We start from the raw sequence: 21516 nt of genomic DNA, 5'->3' as shown, positions 1-21516 counted from the left end.
GTATGTGATGGATAATATACACGTTAAAACAGGAAAACGAGCTACATATACTCCGCCAATTCTAAAGGCCCAACTATAATAGGCATATGCGCGCATAGGCTTAAGCGGCCCATAGACAAGACCAGAGATATCCAAACTCTCGCGTGAATGAAGTGCAAAAGAGAAAGAAAGAACGAAAGAATGAGACAGAAATAAATCTGTCTGGACACGCGCGGGTAGAAATTTTCTTGCGTGTTTTTGACGTTTCTCTTTCTACTCCTTCTTTTTTTCTTGGATTTGCTTTATTTCATTTTCAGTGCCGCTGAATGAACACTAAATAAAATGGCTAGGGAATTCAAATGGAGCAAAAATTTAACGTCTGAGCTCATTTTGAATTATGAAATGTACCCTTTGAATCCATTGCTTCAATTTTTAATAGCAAAATTAATTTTTTCTTGAGTCTAAGACTTTGGAAAAAAGACAAAATGAAAAATAAAATGTCAAATTAACGCCCTTTACTGAAATAAGAAAAAGGCTTCGTTTAATAACGAGCGCATCACGGAATGAATGTTCAAAAGAAAATAATCAAGAGTTGCGCGTTAAACTCACGCGCTGTGTAATACCGGACTTTGGAGATGGGAAACTTCTGACGTCATACGCGTTTGCCTACAAGCTCCGTTCGATATTTTTGGCTAAGTATGCGTGAAAAATCGGATATTTTTGGCTAAGTATGCGAAAAACACTTTGATTACACTGTGTGTGTTTTTCACATTTATTCACGAATACAAAAGAAATTACAACAACACGAAATAAACAAATGGGTTTTGGGGGGTAAAACGTACGAAAGTTTCCCATCTTCTTTGGGTATCTCTGGACAAGACAAGTATACCGAACATGACACCGACACAAAAAAATGAAAAAGTTTTGCTTTTGTCGCTCCGGTGTGCACACCGTGTGGTCGCTTTATGTCAAAATCGAACGAACTGCTTCGTCCTGTTTCTGAAAACATGAGGAGTAGCCATAATGAACATACGCGCGCATAGCCTTCTGTCACAATTTACATTTTTGTTTTCCATATTTTTTGTAAAAAAACGCGTTGAATCACACAAAAATATTTTTAAAACTGGTTTTCGTCAATTCACAATTCGATTTATCACATTTTTATTGAGTGAAAATTAATTTAATTTTTGCATCCCCCTTGCATCCATGTTGTTTAAATTGTATTCTGAGAAAATTACCCATGCCGTGCGCTTCAGAGCGAAGCGCGCATATGCGCATTATGGCCATCCCCATAAGAATTGTTCGACAACTCACTCATGCCATTTTGACATAAGCCCATGCGCGCATATGCCTATTATAGTTGGGCCTTAAGACTGTGATCTACCTTAACCTTAGAGATATTGGGTAGAGGATGCTTTCAATGGCTTGTTGAAAACGATTTCGCTTGCCCCCTTGCACAAAGCACTTTGTCCAAAGCATTTGACGAGTGCTTAAACGCTTTGGAGGACCGATTTTGCGCGGAGTGGATTAAGTGGCCATCAGAATTCGAAGAAGATGAAACAAAACTTTATTTTTTTGATAAATACAAAATACCTGGTGGTAAGGGATTGATTGGGTTTAATGAAAAGTATACTCCATTCCATATGATTATGAATGATTGTCTATTTCTAACATTTTAGTAATCGGTCGATGGTACCCATATAGGCTTACTAAGTTCCACAGCAAATGAAGAAATGTTCTTCAACAGAAAGGGCTACCACAGTATAAATGCCATGATTGTAAGTAAAATTTAAGTAAGGCTTTTTGAATTCAAATCTAAATTTTCCATTTTTAAAGATTAACGATCACAAATACCGAATAATGACAGTTTGTGCTCAGAACGGTGGTGCTTCTCACGATTCTTCTGTGTGGAATAGTTCTCTAACTAATAGTCGACTTGAGTTGAAATTCAATCAATCAACCAGAAACAATTCCAAGTTACTAGGTAAGTTCAATCGATGAAGGAACTTTTGAAAAAATAAAAACATTTTAAGGTGATAGTGGGTATCCGTTGGAACCTTGGCTTCTAACACCATATCGCAGAGCCACAAGACAGGATGAATTGAATTTTAATAGAATTCACGCCCAAGCCTTTATAACTTTCATTTGTTCTTAGGTAGATGGAGAGGTTTACTACTTGAAAGAAACCTATCTTATCTCTATTTGAATTGGGATATCGACTGTATGACGCGCCGCATCCCTTATTGAAATAAATTCCGATATATGAAAACCCAACAGTTCAATTTATAACACAATTCAAGATTTATTAGATATAATATTAGGAGGATAACTTACTCAAATGGAGGTTAAATCGCAAGTGAAGCTTACAATGACTAAACTAAATTTATTAATTAAGAAAGAGAAAGATGTATACTTATTTAGATAGAGAAATGAAATTAATGTATTCGTTAAGTTACACTGTGAGAATTAATATTTTAAATAGAAAATAGTACAAATTCAACATCCTCCGCACCACAAAAAAAGTATAGTTATACAATTTCAAGGTTATATAATAATTGCACTGGACGTCGTAGCTTTGTTCCATGGGCTAATCGGATAAGACAAGCACGAACCTTCCCATCACGACCAGGAAATACTTCTTCTACCACTGCTAGTTTCCAAAACAGCTTCGATATGGATGGATCATGTACAATGACAACATCATTTGTTTGAATCTTTGTGGAACCTCCAATCTTATATTGGTGAAGAGAACGAAGTTGTTGAAGATATTCAAGCTTCCAACGTTTCCAAAAAGCTTTCAACGTCTTCAGTCTAGAGTCCCATTTAACACGAAGATTTTGACTTGTTTCCCCTTCATCGAAACGTGGCATATCTAGAGAAAAATGAAAACCAGTTAAAAAATGAGAAGGTGTAAGAGGACTTATGTCCTTAGGATCATCAGAAATATAAGTTAAAGGTCTAGCATTAATAACACTTTCAACTTCAACCAGAAGTGTTCGTAGCTCTTCGAAGTTAAGAACTGCTCGTCCAATTGCTAGCTTCAGAACTACCTTAACGCTACGAACAAGGCGTTCCCAGAAACCTCCCCACCAGGCTGCTCTTTCAGCTATAAACTTCCATCTAATGCCTTCACCATTCGCAAAACCTTGTACCAACTCAGATCCCACTATATCGTTCAAAACCTTTAATTCTTTTGACGCACACTTAAAGGTCTTGGCGTTATCAGAGTAAATTATTCTAGGCTTGCCCCTCCTAGCAAAAAATCGTCTTAAAGCCAGCACACAACAATCCGTCGTTAAGTCTGTCACCAGCTCCAAATGCACAGCTCTGATAGCACCACAAGTCAACAGCAGAATATATGTTTTCAATGATGGTTCATTGGCAGCAGCATTTTTGATGTACAAGGGGCCAGCGTAATCTATACCCGTCATCTCGAAAGGCCGCGACGTAAGCATCCGTTCTCTTGGAAGAGGAGCAATCGGTTCAGATCCAGGTGAAGCTAGAAGTTTTATGCAAACCTCGCACTTCTTTATAACTGATTTAATTAGTTGCCTGCCTCTAACGATCCAGAATTTCTTCCTCAACTCAGCAAACGTAGTACCTGTACCACTATGTAACATTTGCTTATGAACATGCAACACAATAAGCTTGGTGACACGAGACGTCTTCGGTAAAATAATTGGAAAAGCTGTGATATCTTCTTCGTTACAGTCTCCAAGTCGACTATGGACTCGTAGTATACCTTTCTTTATCGCCTCAATTTCCTTAGAAAATTCGTAATTCTGGACGTATGTAACCCAATAATCTTCAGCCTTTTGTATCTCGTCTGCAGTTATAACATGGCCTTTTGCTTCGAGTCTTAGTTCATCCTTCGGTGTTATTCGAAATTTCGCTCCAAAGAACCTTTTTCTCAAACGAGGTACAGCACGAGCCACCAATGACGTCACTCTGAGCAGTTTTATCCAACTACTATAGTTCTTAGCTAGTAGAAGTGCTCCCATATGTTCAACGGGCGAGGTTTCGTTAACGTCCGGATTATCAGTCGTTACATGTAAAGAAAGTAAAGTGTTAGAAATATTGTAATCAATATCATTTTCCATGGGCCAAGAATTGGATTCGTTACACAACCAAGTAGGTCCTTGCAGCCATGATTCGGAACTTGCTAAGATTGATGAAGTCACACCTCGTGTAAGCAAATCAGCAGGGTTGTCTTTTCCAGGACAATGGTTCCATTGAAATCCAGCTGTGAGCCTTTTAATTTCATCCACCCTATTTTCGACGTAGGGCTTCCACTTCTTATTCGAAATGTTTCTGATCCAAAACAGAGTGATCTTGGAATCACTCCAAAGCCAAACATTACTAAAAGAAACTTTAAGGTTTTTTAACAAATATGAGCAAAGCCTTGCTGCAATAAGTGCTGCAGTAAGTTCCAGTCTTGGAAGAGACAATTCTGAAGATTTGTCGGTTTCTTTCAAAGGTGACACCCTATTTTTAGCGCAAAGAAACCGAACAGTCACCTCATTCTTACTGTTTGTAGCTTTCACATAAGCTACCGCTCCGTAGCCACTTTTACTTGCGTCTGCAAAAAGATGAAGCTCTCGACACTTGATTTCTCCGCCATCAAAAATGCACCTTGGTACAGAAACTTCTTTTAAAGCAGCAATACCGTTATAAAAAGAATAGAACGCTTTTAAAATATCATCCGGCAGTTCATCGTCCCATGCTATTTTTCGCTTCCAAATCATTTGGAATAATATTTTAAAGTTAATGAGAAATGGACTTAAAAGTCCCAAAGGATCATAAAAGCGAGATATTACCTGCAATATGTTCCGTTTCGTTGGTTTCGTTTTTAATGAAACATTTGAATTCAGTACAGTCTCGATGTCCACGCTTATTTCATCTGTGTAAATATACCATAAGACACCCAGTACCTTCTGACGATCAGGCGACACTTCGTTGAAAGATTCTCTTAGAGGTCGATGGTTGCTGTTCCATTTGCGTAATTTCATCGAAGCTCGGTTAAAAATGCCCATCGATTGATTGTAAACTCTGTTTGCAAATTCTGCATCATCAACACTCATCACAAAATCGTCGACGTAGTAGCTTGCTTCCAAAACTTGACAAATCTCGGGAAACTTCTGCGATTCAGACTGGATGTGCTTTTTCAAAGTAGCTGCTAGTATGAACGGGCTCGATGTTACTCCGAACGTTACACGATTCATTCTGAAGATTGCGGGTTCAGAAATAAAGCAGGGGTCATCGATTTTGCTTTTAAACCAAAAGAAACGATGAGAATCGCGATCCTCTTCATTGAGACTAATTTGAAGAAAGGCCTTTTCAATGTCTGCAACTAAAGCAATCAAACCGGTTCTGAAATTGAGAAGAATCATTAATAAATCAGGCAGTAAATTAGAACCAGACTTTAAGCAGTCGTTAAGTGATACACAATCTTCTGCATGTGCAGAGGCGTCATAGACAATGCGAAGCTTCGATGTCTCCTTGTCCTCACGATATACACCTCGATGGGGTAAGTAATATGTTCGAGGATCATCTGCAACACCCTCGTCTTCCACAATCTCAGCGACTCCACTCATAATTAGTTCTCTTATCGCATTATCGTACCTCAACAAATCTGCGGATGATCTGGAAAGTCGTTTAACCAAAGATTGGAAGCGCGAAAAAGCACCGGCGCGGTTATTGTCCAATGAACTATACTCGTCTTTCCACGGCAGGCTAGCCTCGTACCGAGTGGAATTTTTTACGATGCACTTGTCGATATAATCTTCAGTGAAGGAATCGTGTTCGTTTTGAATTGGTTTTATACAGATTGATTCAAGATCCCAAAGCGTTCTTTCGTCAAACGAGCTTATTAGTAAACTATTCGCGTACGATGACTGAGCACTATAAAAACAATTTTGAGCCGGACCTTGCAACGTCCACCCGAATAGTGTATCAATCGCCATTAGAGTGTCATTAATACGAATGGTATTTTCCGAAACAACGCGCCAGTAATTATCCGCTCCGATTAAGACTGAAATGCCCTCATCTGGATGAGAGTCAAATGGGCGACCATCGGCTAGGACGAGATTATAATTTTCAACGCACTTTTCGGGAGGAATGCTTAAAACATCCATGCATATTGAAGGGACAACAATCGCGTTTATAGTTATCATTTTTTCATCGTATTGACTTTTCAATAATAGTTTGACAATTTTATAGTTTTTCTCCGACGTTGATTGTTTTTGATCACTTCCGAACGGAATGACATTAATATTTCTCGAGCCAACAACAGGTAAACAGAGTTTTTCTACGAGCGAGTCTTTGATAAAGGTCATTTGACTGCCACCGTCTATGATTAGTCTTACGTAAGCGCTTAATTTTGTATTCGTATTTAATGCGAATACCGATGCCGTTTGTAAGAAAACATTTGATGGATTGGGTTTATTCATAGACGCATATAAGTTCAATGATTTCGTGCTACTCGGACTACCGACATTACCGTTTGTTTTAGCCACCTGTTTTCGATAATCTGGATCGCACATCGACTTTGCATGTCTCCCCCCACAAGCACCGCACTTAAGATTTTTAACAAAGCACTGTTTAGATGAATGCCCTTTTAATGTGCACCGAAAGCATCGATTGTCTTGTTTAAGTAAATTTTTTCGTTGTGTGACAGTTAGTTGGTTATCACATTCTCTTGTTTGATGTGCGACGGACTTACAAAAAAAACATGCTGTGGGAGCATTAGACGTTGTTAGTAAGCCAGCTGCAGTGGATATATGTTTCGTTTGATTCCTCCGATTATTGCTTCCTTCTTTTTCATCAATCGAATTTTCAAGAGCTACTATTTCTCTTTTGATGAATTTAAGAAGGCCCGTTAGCTGTTTGTCACCATCAAACATAAAAGAGCATTCACTTTCTGTTGATACATTATTACCGTTTTCTGGATTTGGATCATTTGATTCTTCGCTAGAACTCTTAACATGAGTACGAAAATAATTGGCACGTAGTTCATTAGGTAAACTGCTCAGTAATTTGGTCTTGAGCATTATTGAATAGTTACTCGAAGGTATACCGAGAGCCGTCAACGATCGTATAGAAGAGGTTACCGTATTATAAATGTTTCGTAGATCCCGAATGTCAACTTTTGAGTTCAGCATTGAAATGGACATTAATTCGTTCATATTTTTATCGATTAACTTATCAGCGTTCCCGAACTCTTCTTGTAAAAGTGCTAAAGCACCATCATAGCAATTACCACTCGGTGTAAAGCCAGCTATTACATCGGCAGCTTTTCCCTTCAACACTGATTGGAGATAATTAAATTTATCTGTCCCAGATAGGGATTCACTATCGTGTACCGTAGTTTTGAATTGCTCCCAAAAGGGAAGTCATTCTTTAAAATCCCCAGAAAATGATTTTAGAGACAGCTTGGATAATTTTACTCCGTTAATACGATCGCATGATAGAGAAGTGTTAGTAACGTTAGGTGATGTCTGACCGTTAGAATTTCTTAAACGATTTAACCGTTCGAGACGTTGATTTAACCGCGTGATTATGGAGGTGACCTTATCCTCATACTCGACAACTTGCTCCATATCTTTAGTTGCTGTTTCTAGTTTGGTACTAGGAACATATTCGTTATTAGCTTTAGTAAGCCCTTCATAAGCTACGTTTGCGCGATTGAGAAACACAAGTAGTTCTTCTTCAATATTCTCCCAATTGTCTTCGTTCGTGGACAATGGGTTCGAATCAAGAGTTTGCAAATATTCACTTGCACTTTTCGTCACACGAGTTACTTGTCCTCTATATGCCGCGCGGCTTGCGTTTTCCATCTCGATATTATTTGATAGAAGATCTTGATTGTCCCGGGTTTCGGCACCATGAAATAATTTCCGATAAATGAAAACCCAACAGTTCAATTTATAACACAATTCAAGATTTATTAGATATAATATTAGGAGGATAACTTACTCAAATGGAGGTTAAATCGCAAGTGAAGCTTACAATGACTAAACTAAATTTATTAATTAAGAAAGAGAAAGATGTATACTTATTTAGATAGAGAAATGAAATTAATGTATTCGTTAAGTTACACTGTGAGAATTAATATTTTAAATAGAAAATAGTACAAATTCAACACTTATAAACACAACATGCTGCTTGCAGACATAGAGAAAGGAATACCTAGAGACGCGACTTCGGTTGGTTTTTCTCTTCCACCCTACAAGCTGCAATGAGAGAAAAAACTCCACAGTGCTTATATGTGGTAGTTTTCCCGTGCATTTTAAATGGCACCAACACATTCGACTGTGGAGTTTTGCTCAAAACAATAATTTAAGTGCTCATTAGAGCTCCAATTTCCAATTATCTGAAATTAAATTTGCGGGTGTTTTAGGCAAGGGGGGTACGAGTCGGCTCTCTAGGTATTCCTTCCTCTATGTCCGCGGATGTGAAAGAAATACATCCGCAACATCCCACAAAAACCGAAGGGGCAAAAATTATATACCGAACTAAAGCGAATGACTTCTAGAAGTGCACAATCAATTTTTTAAAACTTTTTTTCAAACGAAATACTGAAATTTGTTTAATTAAAAATTCGATATAAAAAAAAAAAAACAAAACAAAAACAACTGGAATATCTGTTGCAAAATTTCCAATCGACTGGAATGAAGTGTCATTCATGACTGAATGAATGAATGAAAGCATTCAGCGAAAATCAAAAAACATTAAGGTGGTTTCACATTGGTGCGTTGTTTTAAGATCGCATGTTAACTATGGTTAACTTTCATTGTTTTAGTTATCTAAGTTTAGAAGTAAGATGTTTGTTTTATTACCATGAATTTTTTTGTTAAAATCGAATTCTATTTAAATCGAGTCTATTACTAGGGTCCAATCTTTTGTAAACACTTTTGATACCAATGAGATCTATCTTCGTCTTTTTCTCTCTTGAAAGAACATAAGAATTTGTCAGTTCCTTTACCATTTTACCATGTTTTTACTTTTAGACGTTTACATTTTTGCATAAAACGCACTAATATGTTATCGCCGCATGACAAAGCGTTTTTCTAATGAGGTTCAGGGAAAACTAACAAAAATGTCTTTTTTGTTCCTTATCTACAATAACCTAAAAGTGAAAAAAAGGGAAATTTACAAAATTAAATTTTTTTTTATCTTTCTAGCATTTGTTTTTGTTTATTAAAGCAAAAAATAAGCTTTCTGCATCATTATTTTTGATTTTAAGGTAAGAAAAACTGTCAAATGAGTTTGAAAATTTTCACTTTTTTCTCGCTAGCGTAGTTTTTTTGTAAAAAGAGTTAACAAATTGTTTTTATACAAAAAAATATGCTTTCCGCATGCTTTGTTTTAATTTTCTAGTCCGAAACACCATACAAAAATGCGTTTGAAAATTTTCACTTTTGTACTTTTTCACTTTTTGAGCCAATGTAGTTAAAGGTATAACTACAACGGCCACTTTTTGCAAAAAGTCAAAAAGTGAAAATTTATTTTCAAACTCATTTTGTGATAGTTTTTTCGACCATAAAATTAAAAATAATGATGCAGAAAGCGTATTATTTGTTTTGAAAAACAATTTTTGTAGTTTTTTCCAAAAACAAATGGAGCTTGAAAGAAATAAATTTTGTTTACTTTTGTAAATTTCCCCATTTTTTAGGTAGTTAAGCCTTAAGGCTTTAAAAGTATAACTACAACGGCAACTTTTTGTAAAAAGTCAAAAAGTGATAGATTTCAAACTCGTTTTATGACAGTTTTTACGACGACAAAATAAAAAATAATGATGCAAAAAGCTTATTTTTTGGTTTAAAAAAAATTTTTGTAGTTTTTTTCCAAAAACAAATAAAAATAAAACGGCCACTTTTTGCAAAAAGTCAAAAAGTGAAAATTTTCAAACTCATTTTGGGACAGTTTTTCCGACCATAAAATTAAAAATAATTTTGTAGAAAGCTTATTTTTTGGTTTCAAAAACAATTTTTGTAGTTTTTTTCCAAAAATTTTTACAAAAACAAATAGCGCTAGAAAGAAACAAAAAAAATTTAATTTTGTAAATTCCCACTTTTTCACTTTTTAGGTCATTGTAGTTATGGCTTTAACACAAATAAAACGTTGTCTTGCGACGCAGTTGGTGTGGTAAAGCCTTAAGAATTAATTTGTTAGATTAAAAAATTTCGATTCTCACTTTCAAAGGGATGCACTGTGGGCTAGAACGCTATTTTAGCAGGAATTAATTAAAAAGTCAACTTCTTCAAATATTGCTCATTTTTTGTCTTATTCGATAGATAAATGGACTAGCTATAATTGTTCATTCAAAATTGAGGTCAAAGCATTCATTGGATACATAAAACACAATCGAAAAGCAACACTGGTAGCAATCCCTTTGGCTCGTGCTTAAAACTAGCTCCGTGATTTTTACCTAATTTCTATTATTTATTTCTATAAACAATTAATCATTTTTAGTTTAACCAAACTCTTTTTCTCTCGCGAGTGTTTTGCTTTAAAACTCATTCGCATTTTCAGTAATTAGTGACAATTAAATCAATTTTCTAATAGTAAAAGTACACAAAAAAAAATATTTTATTTTTGAGTGTTTTCTTTTTTATTGATACTTAACTGGAACTCTCTCCGGAGCCTTTAATAATAATCTATCTGTCTCATCTGTCCAAGTGAGTGAAATATTTTTGCTTTGGTTTATGTTCTGCCAAGCATTACATAGGCACTACACAAAGTTTAATTGATCTTTGTTTACAAATTCATATGTGCAACCTCTTTGACTTGGAGCTCTCGCTATTAATTTTGCATTTCTAACGCCCGCTGCACTCTTCAGCTATCATCTACAACAACATAATAAGTGGCTCTTCTCCATTTTTATCATCTCTACCTGACTCATCTACCGTCCCGGTGAGTGAAACTTTTTAACGTATATGTTCTGCTCTCGAGGCATTGTTTGATGCTACATACATAAGTATTTTTGTGTCCTGTACTTTCATGCTGAAATACCATCTTCGCCGACTGCTCGAGTTTCGTTGGACTGCCCGCATCTCCTCATCTCGGACTTACTCTACCAACTAAATTGTGCATTCCAACATCTACCAACTAAATTATACATTCCAACATCAATATCATTGCTTTTTGCCCTTACCTTCTGGGTGAGTTCTTTTTAGTATTGTTCTGCCTAGCAGTTCTACTTTGTTGTTGCTACACCATTAAGTAGTGCCTTTGGTGTTTGTTTATTTACATATTTTACCACCACCTGCCTTGTCATCTTCCTTCATCTCTACTCTATTCATCTACTACTTTTCATCTTAACGCCATCTATATCTTCATCCGTTAACTAATTTTCATCTTTATCGCCATCTTTAAAATCATCATCAACATATCGTGCAACACTTATACTTCTAATCATCACTTACGCCATCTACATTCTAATCCGATAAACTTTAATTTATTTAATTTATTTCGGTTTACTTCGGTTCGTGTCTGGAATAATACAATATAATACAGTACAGTCGTTCAAAAAGAACCCTTAACTAAAAACAGCAAATAAAAAAAAAAAAAAAATTTATTAAATTTCAATATCAAATTTAAATAACAAAAACAATAAAATGTCTGAATGTGGAAAATGCCTTCAAGTCTGTGACTATATGATTGATTCAATCATGTGTCATGGAAACTGCCATAAAACATTTCATGTTAACTGCATAGGTGCGACCTATAGTGCAATTAAACTTCTTAACAAATGTAAATCCTTTTATTACTTTTGTGATGAATGCAATCCTTTTGATCAATATAACATTGTTCGTAATGTCCTTTCAAATACTAAGATGATCGATAAACTAGAAAAACATCTGTCCTTCTTGAATGAAAAAATCGACAATATTTCAAATAATCCAATCTTAAATCGTAAAAAAACTAGAAGTGTAACTAATAATGAAAAGTCTCTAAATGCCCTTCTCGACATTCAATCCCAAAAACGAAAAAGTGATGATCTAGACATGACATTAATTCCACCAACTTCTTCGAAAAGAATTAATCTAAACCCTATTTCTGAGAATTCCTTTCAACACGCTCCAAACAACGTCACTGATAATCCCCCAACCTCATCTTCTGCTTCATTATCTCAATCTCCAACTGCATCGTCTCAGCTCCCAGCTGCTTTATCTGAACACGCTCCAAACAACGTCACTGATAATCCTACAAAATCAATTTCTGCTTCATCTCCGACTGAATCGTCTCAGCTTCCAGCTGCATTTTCTGAACATCAGTCCAGTCTCTCTACATTTTCGTATTTAAATACACACACTTCTACGACAGTATCAACACAAACTATTACATCTACGCTAATGGACTATCAGACTAATAGTTTGCCTGCTCCTCCAGCTCCTGACACTGACACATCCCATCTTGCAGCGTCCTTAAATGACAGAAACTTTACATCGCCTTTAGAATCTGGATTGAGAATTGTTGATGGTCAAAGAACTATATTCATCTCAAAACTTGAACCCTCGACGAATGCTCTTGATGTAAAAAATTTTATAATGTCTAAAACCGGTACCTTGCGATCAACTACGGTGGATAAAATGCTCCATCGTAACTACTCAAAGTACTCTTCATTTAAGATTAAAGTTCCAGATTCTATGTTCCATCTTCTCAACTCAAAATCTTTTTGGCCAAACGGAATCATTGTTCATGAGTTTCAAAATAGGAAACAAATAAAACATTCTCACCCTTTTCCACAACATATGACAATGCCCTTCCTGAATCAAAGCAGCTACACCAACTATTGATCTATTATCAAAATGTAAACGGCCTAAGGACAAAAACCAACAAGGTTTATAAGAACATAAATAACGTGCCTCATGATGTACTTATCCTCACGGAAACATGGCTAAATTCTTCTTTTGTGGATACAGAGATGTTTGATTCCAACTTTCAAGTTTACCGCCGCGATCGCCATAATGACACCTACACTACAACTGTTGGCGGTGGTTTATTGATAGCAGTACGTAACTGCCTCTTTTGCAATCTTGTCGACGATTTTTTGGAATCAACATTGGAAATAATGTGCGTGAAAATTACTATTTCATCTGGTGATTTATATATCGTTGCTTGCTATATTCCACCCTCTTCAAACTGTGTACTATATGAGAAGCTCTATGACTGTCTTGAAACTATTCATAGCAAAATTGATCATAATGATGAAATTATCGTCATCGGAGACTTTAATCTGTCTAACCTTGTATGGGTCAAGTCAGATGAATTTGATTACTTTGTTCCTATAAATGCGAAGAATAGCAATGAATTTCAACTAATCGATGGGATGGCATCTTTCGGACTAAATCAATTAAGTGGGATCAAAAATCAATTTGGCAAATCCTTGGACTTAATTTTCTTTTCTGACGACATCAACTCTGACGGAGCTGTCCTAATAAGCGAAACAAAACTAGTAGAGGAAGATCGCCACCATCCAGCTTTATCTATTTCGTTGAATTTAAATATCAGTTCCTTATCTTCTCATTGTAAGAATCAGCATGAATTCAATTTTAAAAAATGTAATTTTTCTCAACTTTTTAATTTACTAAATAACATTAACTGGTTTGCTTTATTTTCCAATGTCAATATTGATGAAATGATTTTACGATTTTATAATACATTATTTGATTGCTTTATAGAAACTATTCCTTTACGCAAAACAAATCTTTCTAGTACTAGCCCACCATGGTTTGATCTTCATATTAAAACTCTTAAAAATAAAAGAAATAAGGCTTGGGTGAAGTTTAATCGATTTAGGACTGATGAAGCTTTAAAGAACTATAATGAACTAAAAAATGAATTCATAAACTACTCAAATCTTCTTTACACGAATTTTATATCAAAAACTGAAAATGAATTAAAATCTAACCCGCGTAGTTTTTGGAAATACGTAAATTGTAAGAGGAAATCCGACGGTTACCCAAGTAATATGAGCTATCTTGACTCTACAAGTCAATACCCTGAGGAAATATCCAATATGTTTAGTGAATACTTTAAATGCGCTTTTGAAAATAATTCTTCTTGTGACACAAATAATATTTTCACTATTGATGAGTTTTCACACCTTAACTCTATTGATTTTTCAATCTCTGAGACAACTATCCTTCAGTACATATCAAAGTTAGATGAATGTTTTAGTCCTGGTCCTGATGGCTTGCCTTCATTTATGTTAAAACAATGTGCAATATATTTGTCGTATCCTTTGTCTCTACTCTTTAATCAATCATTAAATAGTGCAATATTTCCAGCTCTTTGGAAAAACTCATTTCTAATCCCAGTTCACAAGAAAGGTAACAAAAATTTAGTAACTAACTATAGACCTATAGCTAAACTATCTGTCATTCCTAAGTTGTTTGAATCAATTGTTTGTGATGTTTTGTCTTTTCATTGTACTTCTGTTCTATGTGATAATCAACATGGTTTTGTTAAGAAAAAGTCTACAACAACGAATTTATTAGAATTTACGACGTTCTGCATTGATGCATTTGAGAAGAATCAACAAGTTGACTGCATTTTTACTGACTTTAGCAAAGCCTTTGATAAGCTTAATCATCAAATACTTCTCAATAAATTAAAAAGAATTGGTCTTAACGATCAATTTCTTAAGTGGTTGGATTCATATCTCAAAAATAGATTAAATAGTGTTATTTTTAAAGGTGAACGTTCTAAATGTTTTATTGTCAACTCTGGTGTACCACAAGGTAGCCATCTTGGTCCTTTACTGTTTGTTTTATTTATTAATGATCTTCCGTCTGTCTTAAAAAACTCTATGTCTCTTATTTATGCTGATGACGTGAAAATTTTTCGAAAAATTAACTCAATATTAGACTGTGAACTTTTACAAGTTGACTTGAAAAGATTTTGGGAATGGTGCAATAATAATCGTCTTTTTTTAAATGTTGAGAAGTGCAAGTCAATGTGTTTTACGCGTAAGAATAACTGGTTTGTCCATAAATATAACTTTAATTCCTCTGATTTATGTATTTTGTCTAGCTTTACCGATCTTGGAGTAGTATTAGACTCAAAGCTTTCATTTATCGATCATTTTAATTATATAATAAAAAGGGCTAGTAAGGCACTTGGCTTTATTAAACGTTTTACTCGTGAATTTCATGACCCGTATGTCCTTAAAACCCTCTATGTTTCGTTTGTGAGATCAATTCTTGAATATGCGTGTGTTGTATGGGCACCTTATTACGCGACTCATATCAACAGATTAGAATCCGTTCAAAGAAGGTTTATGAGATTTTGTCTACGTTTCCTTCCCTGGTCAGATAGAATTGTAATACCACCTTACTCTCATAGATTACAACTTATAAATCTGCCATCTCTTTTTGCTCATAGGGAGTATTTACAGTTCTGTTTTATCATTGGAATAATTAATGGTTCGATTTCAACACCATCGGTCCTTTCCCGATTGAATTTTACAGTAAGTCGTTATAGTGTAAGAAGACAAATGTCACTTTGTAACATCTTTAGTAGATCAAACTATGGCGCTTATAGTCCTCTCAATCTGTTAATTAATGTATTTAATAAAAACTATGTTCTTATTAATTCCTGTAATGATATTGTTAAATCACAGAGTATAAGGAATATGTTTTTCAATCAATATCGTTAAAAAATAATTTTTTATCCAATGTTAAATGTTAATCTTAAATCTGTATAATCTGTACCGTTAGTATTTAACGAAATAAAATAAATTTAAATTGGAAAACCTTATTTAACATAATATTTCGTTTATTTTTGTTGTTGGTCTTATCTTAAGTGTCTGTTGTAGGTACCATAAAATTATCATTATTATATCATTCGACATCATCTTAATGGCTTTAACTGCAACTTTAGATTATTTCGAGAATTTCTATAATTAATTCCAGCTAAAAAAGTGTTCTAGCCCACAGTGGGATGTTTTGCTTAAAATTTCACTGCCACACAGTAGGTACCACGGATTACCTGTTTACTACTGTATACTGTGAATATCAACATCAAAAAGCATAATAATTCCTATGTAATACCTTCAAAAAGTGTAACAAATCGCAGGAAAACAAAAACAAATACTAAAAAAAAATAAAGAAACTATTTTATTCTAATTTTTTTTTAATATTGGTGAAAAAAAAGTTCTAGGTACCTACTATTATTTGTGAAAAAGCAAAACAAATAAAAGAAATATTTGATAATGTCTATATTTTTTATAATATTTTTTTCTTGTTTTCAGGCGATTCGCTTACAATATTTGAGGATAAATTACACAGGTATTATTATAGTTAATAAAAAACAGCTCAATCGTGCACTTTGTGAGGTGCATAAGTAAAAGTATGCAAAAATTGTGCAGTTTGTTATAAAGAGATCAAATTAATATGATTGTTAATACAATATATCTTTGATGCCGGGTACAAAGGGGTAAAGTCAAAAAAATCGATTTTCGGATTTTTATTGGACTTCAGTCAATTTTTTTTTCTCTTGCGTTTGGTCCTATCGCCATAGCTTTAGCGTATCTCCTTTCGTTAGAAATGATTCGACAAAGGGCTTAAGTCAAACATTTTTTTAAATTATATGGTTCTAAGGGCGTAAGTTGACTTAACTCCTTTGTTTTTGCATTCATTTTTAATTTTTAAATACAAAAATTGATCCTAAAGCGTTAAGTCAAGAGGAAGAAAAAAAAACGAAGAGCGATTTTTCTACAGTATTGTAACGATGAATTACTTAACTACTTTTAAGATAAAAGTCTGAACACACTACCTACTACTGCAAAGGTAGAAATGTGAACGGACCTTTAGTAATTAAGAAAATATCCCACTGAACACATCTCAAAATATCCCACTAGACTGGAAGTATGAAGTGCCGCTCCTGGAAAGAAAGTTTCGAGAGGCAGGGACGAGAGCCTTCGAGGACGTTCTCGAGTCTCGAGATTCCGGTATAAAAGGGCAGCGTAGACACCGACCGGATTCAGTTTAATCTTGAAAGTGAAATAGTACAGTACAAAGTGAAATAAAGTGTTGCGAATTGTTAGTAGTAAATAAAGTGATTTAAAAGTGTGTTTGTTTGAGCGAATAATAAAATTGAGTTGAAATAAAGTGTGTTCTTATTTGAACGGAAGTATAAGTGGAAATTAAATAAGTTTTATTGTGAACCCGGAATAAAACGTTACATTGGTGTCAGAAAAGTGGAATAAAACTTATTTATTTGTGCGAATCAGATAATTTCGCGAATAAAATAAAAAGTGTGCGTGTGTTTTAACAATAAATAAAGTGTAAAACATTTTGAAATAAGTAAAAGTGCTCGCGTTTAAAAAAAAAAAAAAAGTTAAAATGGGTAAGACATTAAATCAGTTAAGTTTGACTGAGCTGAAGGCGGAATTAACTAAACGAGGTCTTCCTACTGCTGGATCGAAAAATGACCTCATTTTTCGCCTGCAGGATTATTTAACCCAGAAAAACGAAGATTTGGATACATTTCAATTCGAAGTTGAAATGGTAGAAGAACGAGTAAGTACTAGTTCCGATATGTCATCCATGATGGCTGTTCTCCTTGCAAAATTTGAAGAACAGAAAGATCAAATGGAACAGCAACGTAAAGAACAAAAGGATGAACAGAAGAATCTTCTCGAACAAATAGAGAAACAACGTACCGAGCAAAAGAGTGAACAACAGAGTGTTCTCGAACAAATGGAAAAACAACGTACCGAGCAAAAGGGTGAACAACAGAATCTTCTCGAAAAAATGGAGAAACAAGGCAATGAGCAAAAGAACCTTCTTGAAGAACAGAAAAATCTCTTAGAGGGAAAACTTGCTGATTTCGAGAAAAAGTTCACTGCTCTTGACGAACGTGTCGAAGAAAAGCTGTTGGCGATGGACACAAAGTTCGAAGATAAATTCCAAAACATGGCTAAAGAGTTGGACAAGGTTCGAAAAAATAAGGTGCGAGAAAGTTCTGGTGAGTATTTAAAGAAGAAAGAAATGCATCCACCAACCTTTGATGGACAAAGTTCTTGGTCGATCTACAAGAAACAGTTTGAGGCAGCTGCCACAACAAATGGCTGGGATGACGAAGACAAATGTATAGCGCTGACTCTTGCTCTTAGAGGTCCTTCTGCTGAATTGTTACAAACTTTACTACCAGAAAAGAATGGTAACTTTAACGCTCTTGTCCAGGTCATTGAAAAACGCTTTGGAGATGGCCATATGCAGGAAGTCTTCCGCGTCCAACTCAATACAAGAGTCCAGAAAAGAGGAGAAACTCTGCAACAACTCCAAGCAGATATTGAAAGGTTAGCTCATCTGGCATATCCGACAGCAGGAGACGACATTATCAATCAGTTTGCGACAGAAGCCTTTGTACGTGCTGTATCTGATATAAATCTTCAGCGAGCAATTCGAACAGCTGGAAAACGTTCCCTTCCTGAAGCATTAGCGTTTGCACTCACTATGGAAGCAGCAGAACAGGCTTCTCAAGGCGTTCATCGGGTAAGAGAAGTTGCAGTGGAGGAATGCTCTTGTCAAAAACTCGCATTCCAAAGAAACCAGCGAGACGGAGCTGCTCGATGCTGGAACTGTAACAAGACAGGACATCTCCAGCGGCAGTGCAGATTGCCACCAAGAAGAACTGCTTGCGAACACTGTGGAAACAGGAATATTGCCCAACAACAGGTAAGCGATACAACAAACGCTCATGCTCAGCTTGATTCCCACTCGGGGAAACGAGTAAGAACCAACTTCGAGGGGCAGAAGCTGGTTTCTGGTATCGATGGCCCCAGAACCACAATTCAAGTCTCACAGACTAAACGAGACAACAAAAGTCTGACAGTGGAGGCAACCATAAACAACAAACAACACGTGGCTACAATTGACACCGGTGCCACCGCCTCTATTGTACGAAGAGACTTGGTGAAGATGACATGGCTACATAACACCAACAGCTACCGTCTGAAGACCGCCACAGGAGAAGCAGCAAGGGTGTACGGTGAAGTTCGTCTTACGATCCGTATGTCAGAACTAGAGTTTTCGCATGTGTTTTTGGTGGCAGATATATGTGACGAGTGCATCATTGGAATCGACTTCATGAAGGAGCATGGAATCATTTTGGATATAGGTAATCAAGTCCTGAAATACAGAAATGTGGAGATCAAAATGGTCTATGGCAACGAAAACTCAACAACAATTAGAACTGTCATCAAAGAAGACATGTGCCTGCCTCCTTCTTCAGAAGTTTTTGTGTGGACGAAACTAAAGGGGAATATTGGAAGCCATCGATACCTCATGGTTGAGCCAGAAGTTGAACAAAGTTCCCACAACATCATCATCGGGAAGACTCTTGTGGCACCAAAGAACAACATGGTACCTGTACGGATACTTAACATCAAACCGTACCCAATCAAGCTTAAGAAAGGAGAAGTTGTTGGGCAATGTGAATCTGTGGCCGCAATAACTAAGATCAACGAGGTGGATACACAGATGACTATGAACTCGGAGAAACTAAAGAAACAAATTCTCAAATCAGACAACTTGAGTCAACATCAGCTTAATGTTGCGGGAAGTCTTCTTCATGAATATGCTGATATTTTCTCTTCACCCAGCGGGCAATACGGCCGGACACAATTGGTGCAGCATCGAATCGATACAGGAGATGCTAGGCCGATTCGTCAACCAGCAAGACGTCTCCCGTTGGCCAAACAAGGTGAAGTTGAAGAAATGATAACAACAATGAAGAAAGACGGGCTAATCGAAAATTCCAAAAGCCCTTGGACATCACCGGTAGTTCTCGTCAAAAAGAAGGATGGAAGCACTCGATTTTATGTCGACTACCGCAGGCTGAATGATGTGACGAAGAAAGACAGCTACCCACTGCCAAGAATCAGCGATACTCTAGATGCAATGGAAGGAGCACAATGGTTTTCGACTTTGGATTTAAAGAGTGGCTACTGGCAGGTAGAAATCCATCCAGAGGATCGGGAGAAGACGGCTTTCTCCACAGGGAATGGTCTGTGGGAGTTTAATGTCATGCCGTTTGGGCTATGCAATGCCCCAGCTACTTTTGAGCGCTTAATGGAGTGCGTTTTAAATTGATTAACCTGGAAATCTTGCCTAGTCTATTTGGATGACGTCATCGTTTACGGGAAAACATTTGATGACCATTGTAAAAACCTGAAGGCTGTATTCCAAAGGCTACGAGAAGCACATCTTAAGTTGAATCCAAAGAAATGTGCACTTTTCAAGACCGAGGTTAAATATTTGGGGCATATCTTCTCATCCCAAGGAGTGAAGACTGATCCTGAAAAAGTTGACACTGTGAAGAACTGGCCAACCCCTCAGGACAAGCATCAACTTCGGAGTTTCCTCGGTCTGGCAACGTACTATCGACGATTTGTGAAGGATTTTGCGAGAATCGCCAAAAGCTTGCACCAACTTACGGAGAAGGGTAAACCCTTTAAATGGTCAGGTGAGTGTGAGAAAAGCTTTCAGGAACTGAAGCTGCGGTTATGTGAAGCTCCTCTGTTGGAGTTGGTGCTGTTTTATCGCAAGTTCATGACGGAGAAGAAAAGGTCGTTGCCTATTTCAGCAAGGTACTCTCGAAACAAGAAAGAAACTATTGCGTGACCAGAAGGGAACTTTTAGCTCTAGTATTGGCAACAAAGCACTTCCATAAGTACATCTATGGACAGAAGTTCCTTCTTCGCACAGATCATGGTGCACAAAATTGGCTTTTGAACTTCAAAAATCCAGAGGGTCAAGTAGCAAGATGGATCGAGATACTTCAGACGTATCAATGTCAGATTCAACATCGAAGAGGAAAGCTGCATTCAAATGCAGACGCATTATCTCGGCGCCCGTGCAAGCAAGACTGCAAGCATTGCACACGACTAGAAGAAAAGGAAGTTGTCGCTGGTAGAAGAACGAGAGCTGATCCCATTTGCGGCTGGAGTAATGAAGAACTCAGAATGGCCCAACAGGAAGATTCTGACATCGAACCCATCCTTGCATGGAAGGAACATCAAGAGAAACCAGAATGGGCCGACATCTCCGACCGAAGCCCCACTCTAAAAGCATATTGGGCACAATGGGACTCACTTCATGTGCAAGAAGGGCTACTCAGGCGTAAGTGGGAATCCGCAGATGGTAAATCCTATGTAATGCAGCTAGTCGTACCTCAGTCAAAGGTAAATGATGTTCTCCGAGAGATGCACGGTGGAATCTCTGGAGGCCATTTAGGCATCAACAAGACGCTGGAAAAGCTACGACAGCAATTCTACTGGTTACGTATGAGAGAAGACGTTGAAAAGTGGTGCCGAAAATGTGATACCTGTGCCGCTAGCAAAGGACCAGCTAGAAAAATCCAAAGCAAGATGCAGCAGTACAATGTGGGTGCACCTTTTGAGAGAATTGCAATAGACGTAGCAGGTCCTTTTCCCGAAACCAACAACGGAAATCGATACATCCTTGTAGTGATGGACTACTTCAGCAAATGGCCTGAGGCATTTGCCATTCCAAACCAGGAAAC

At 36.5% G+C, this 21516-nt stretch overlaps 2 protein-coding genes across 2 annotated transcripts; one reads left to right on the top strand and one right to left on the bottom strand.

Moving 5' to 3' along the window:
• Positions 1–2507: 2507 nt before the first annotated feature.
• LOC129915180 (uncharacterized) lies at positions 2508–7814 on the bottom strand. The gene is made up of 2 exons (XM_055994653.1): positions 7436–7814; positions 2508–7285 (listed from the first exon to the last, which is right to left on the bottom strand). Exons 1-2 carry the CDS (start codon positions 7812–7814, stop codon positions 2508–2510), a joined length of 5157 nt encoding a protein of 1718 aa, XP_055850628.1.
• Positions 7815–11987: 4173 nt separating this feature from the next.
• On the top strand, positions 11988–12779 carry LOC129915179 (uncharacterized). Its single transcript, XM_055994652.1, has one exon. The coding sequence runs from the start codon at positions 11988–11990 to the stop codon at positions 12777–12779; it is 792 nt and encodes a 263-aa protein (XP_055850627.1).
• The last annotated feature ends 8737 nt before the right edge of the window (positions 12780–21516 follow it).

The sequence above is a fragment of the Episyrphus balteatus genome, chromosome 3, assembly GCF_945859705.1.
Source record: "Episyrphus balteatus chromosome 3, idEpiBalt1.1, whole genome shotgun sequence".
NCBI lineage: Eukaryota > Metazoa > Arthropoda > Insecta > Diptera > Syrphidae > Episyrphus > Episyrphus balteatus.
Note: the sequence above shows the minus strand (reverse complement) of the source record. Positions and strands in the feature narration are given on the sequence as shown.

Coding starts and splice junctions, on each gene's coding strand:
- LOC129915180 (XM_055994653.1), bottom strand. CDS start 7,814: ATGGAAAACGCAAGCCGCGCGGCATATAGAGGACAAGTAACTCGTGTG. Junction 7,286..7,435: donor CACTTCTCTATCATGCGATC/GTATTAACGGAG, acceptor ATCTCCAATCAG/TGTTGAAGGGAAAAGCTGCC.
- LOC129915179 (XM_055994652.1), top strand. CDS start 11,988: ATGACATTAATTCCACCAACTTCTTCGAAAAGAATTAATCTAAACCCT.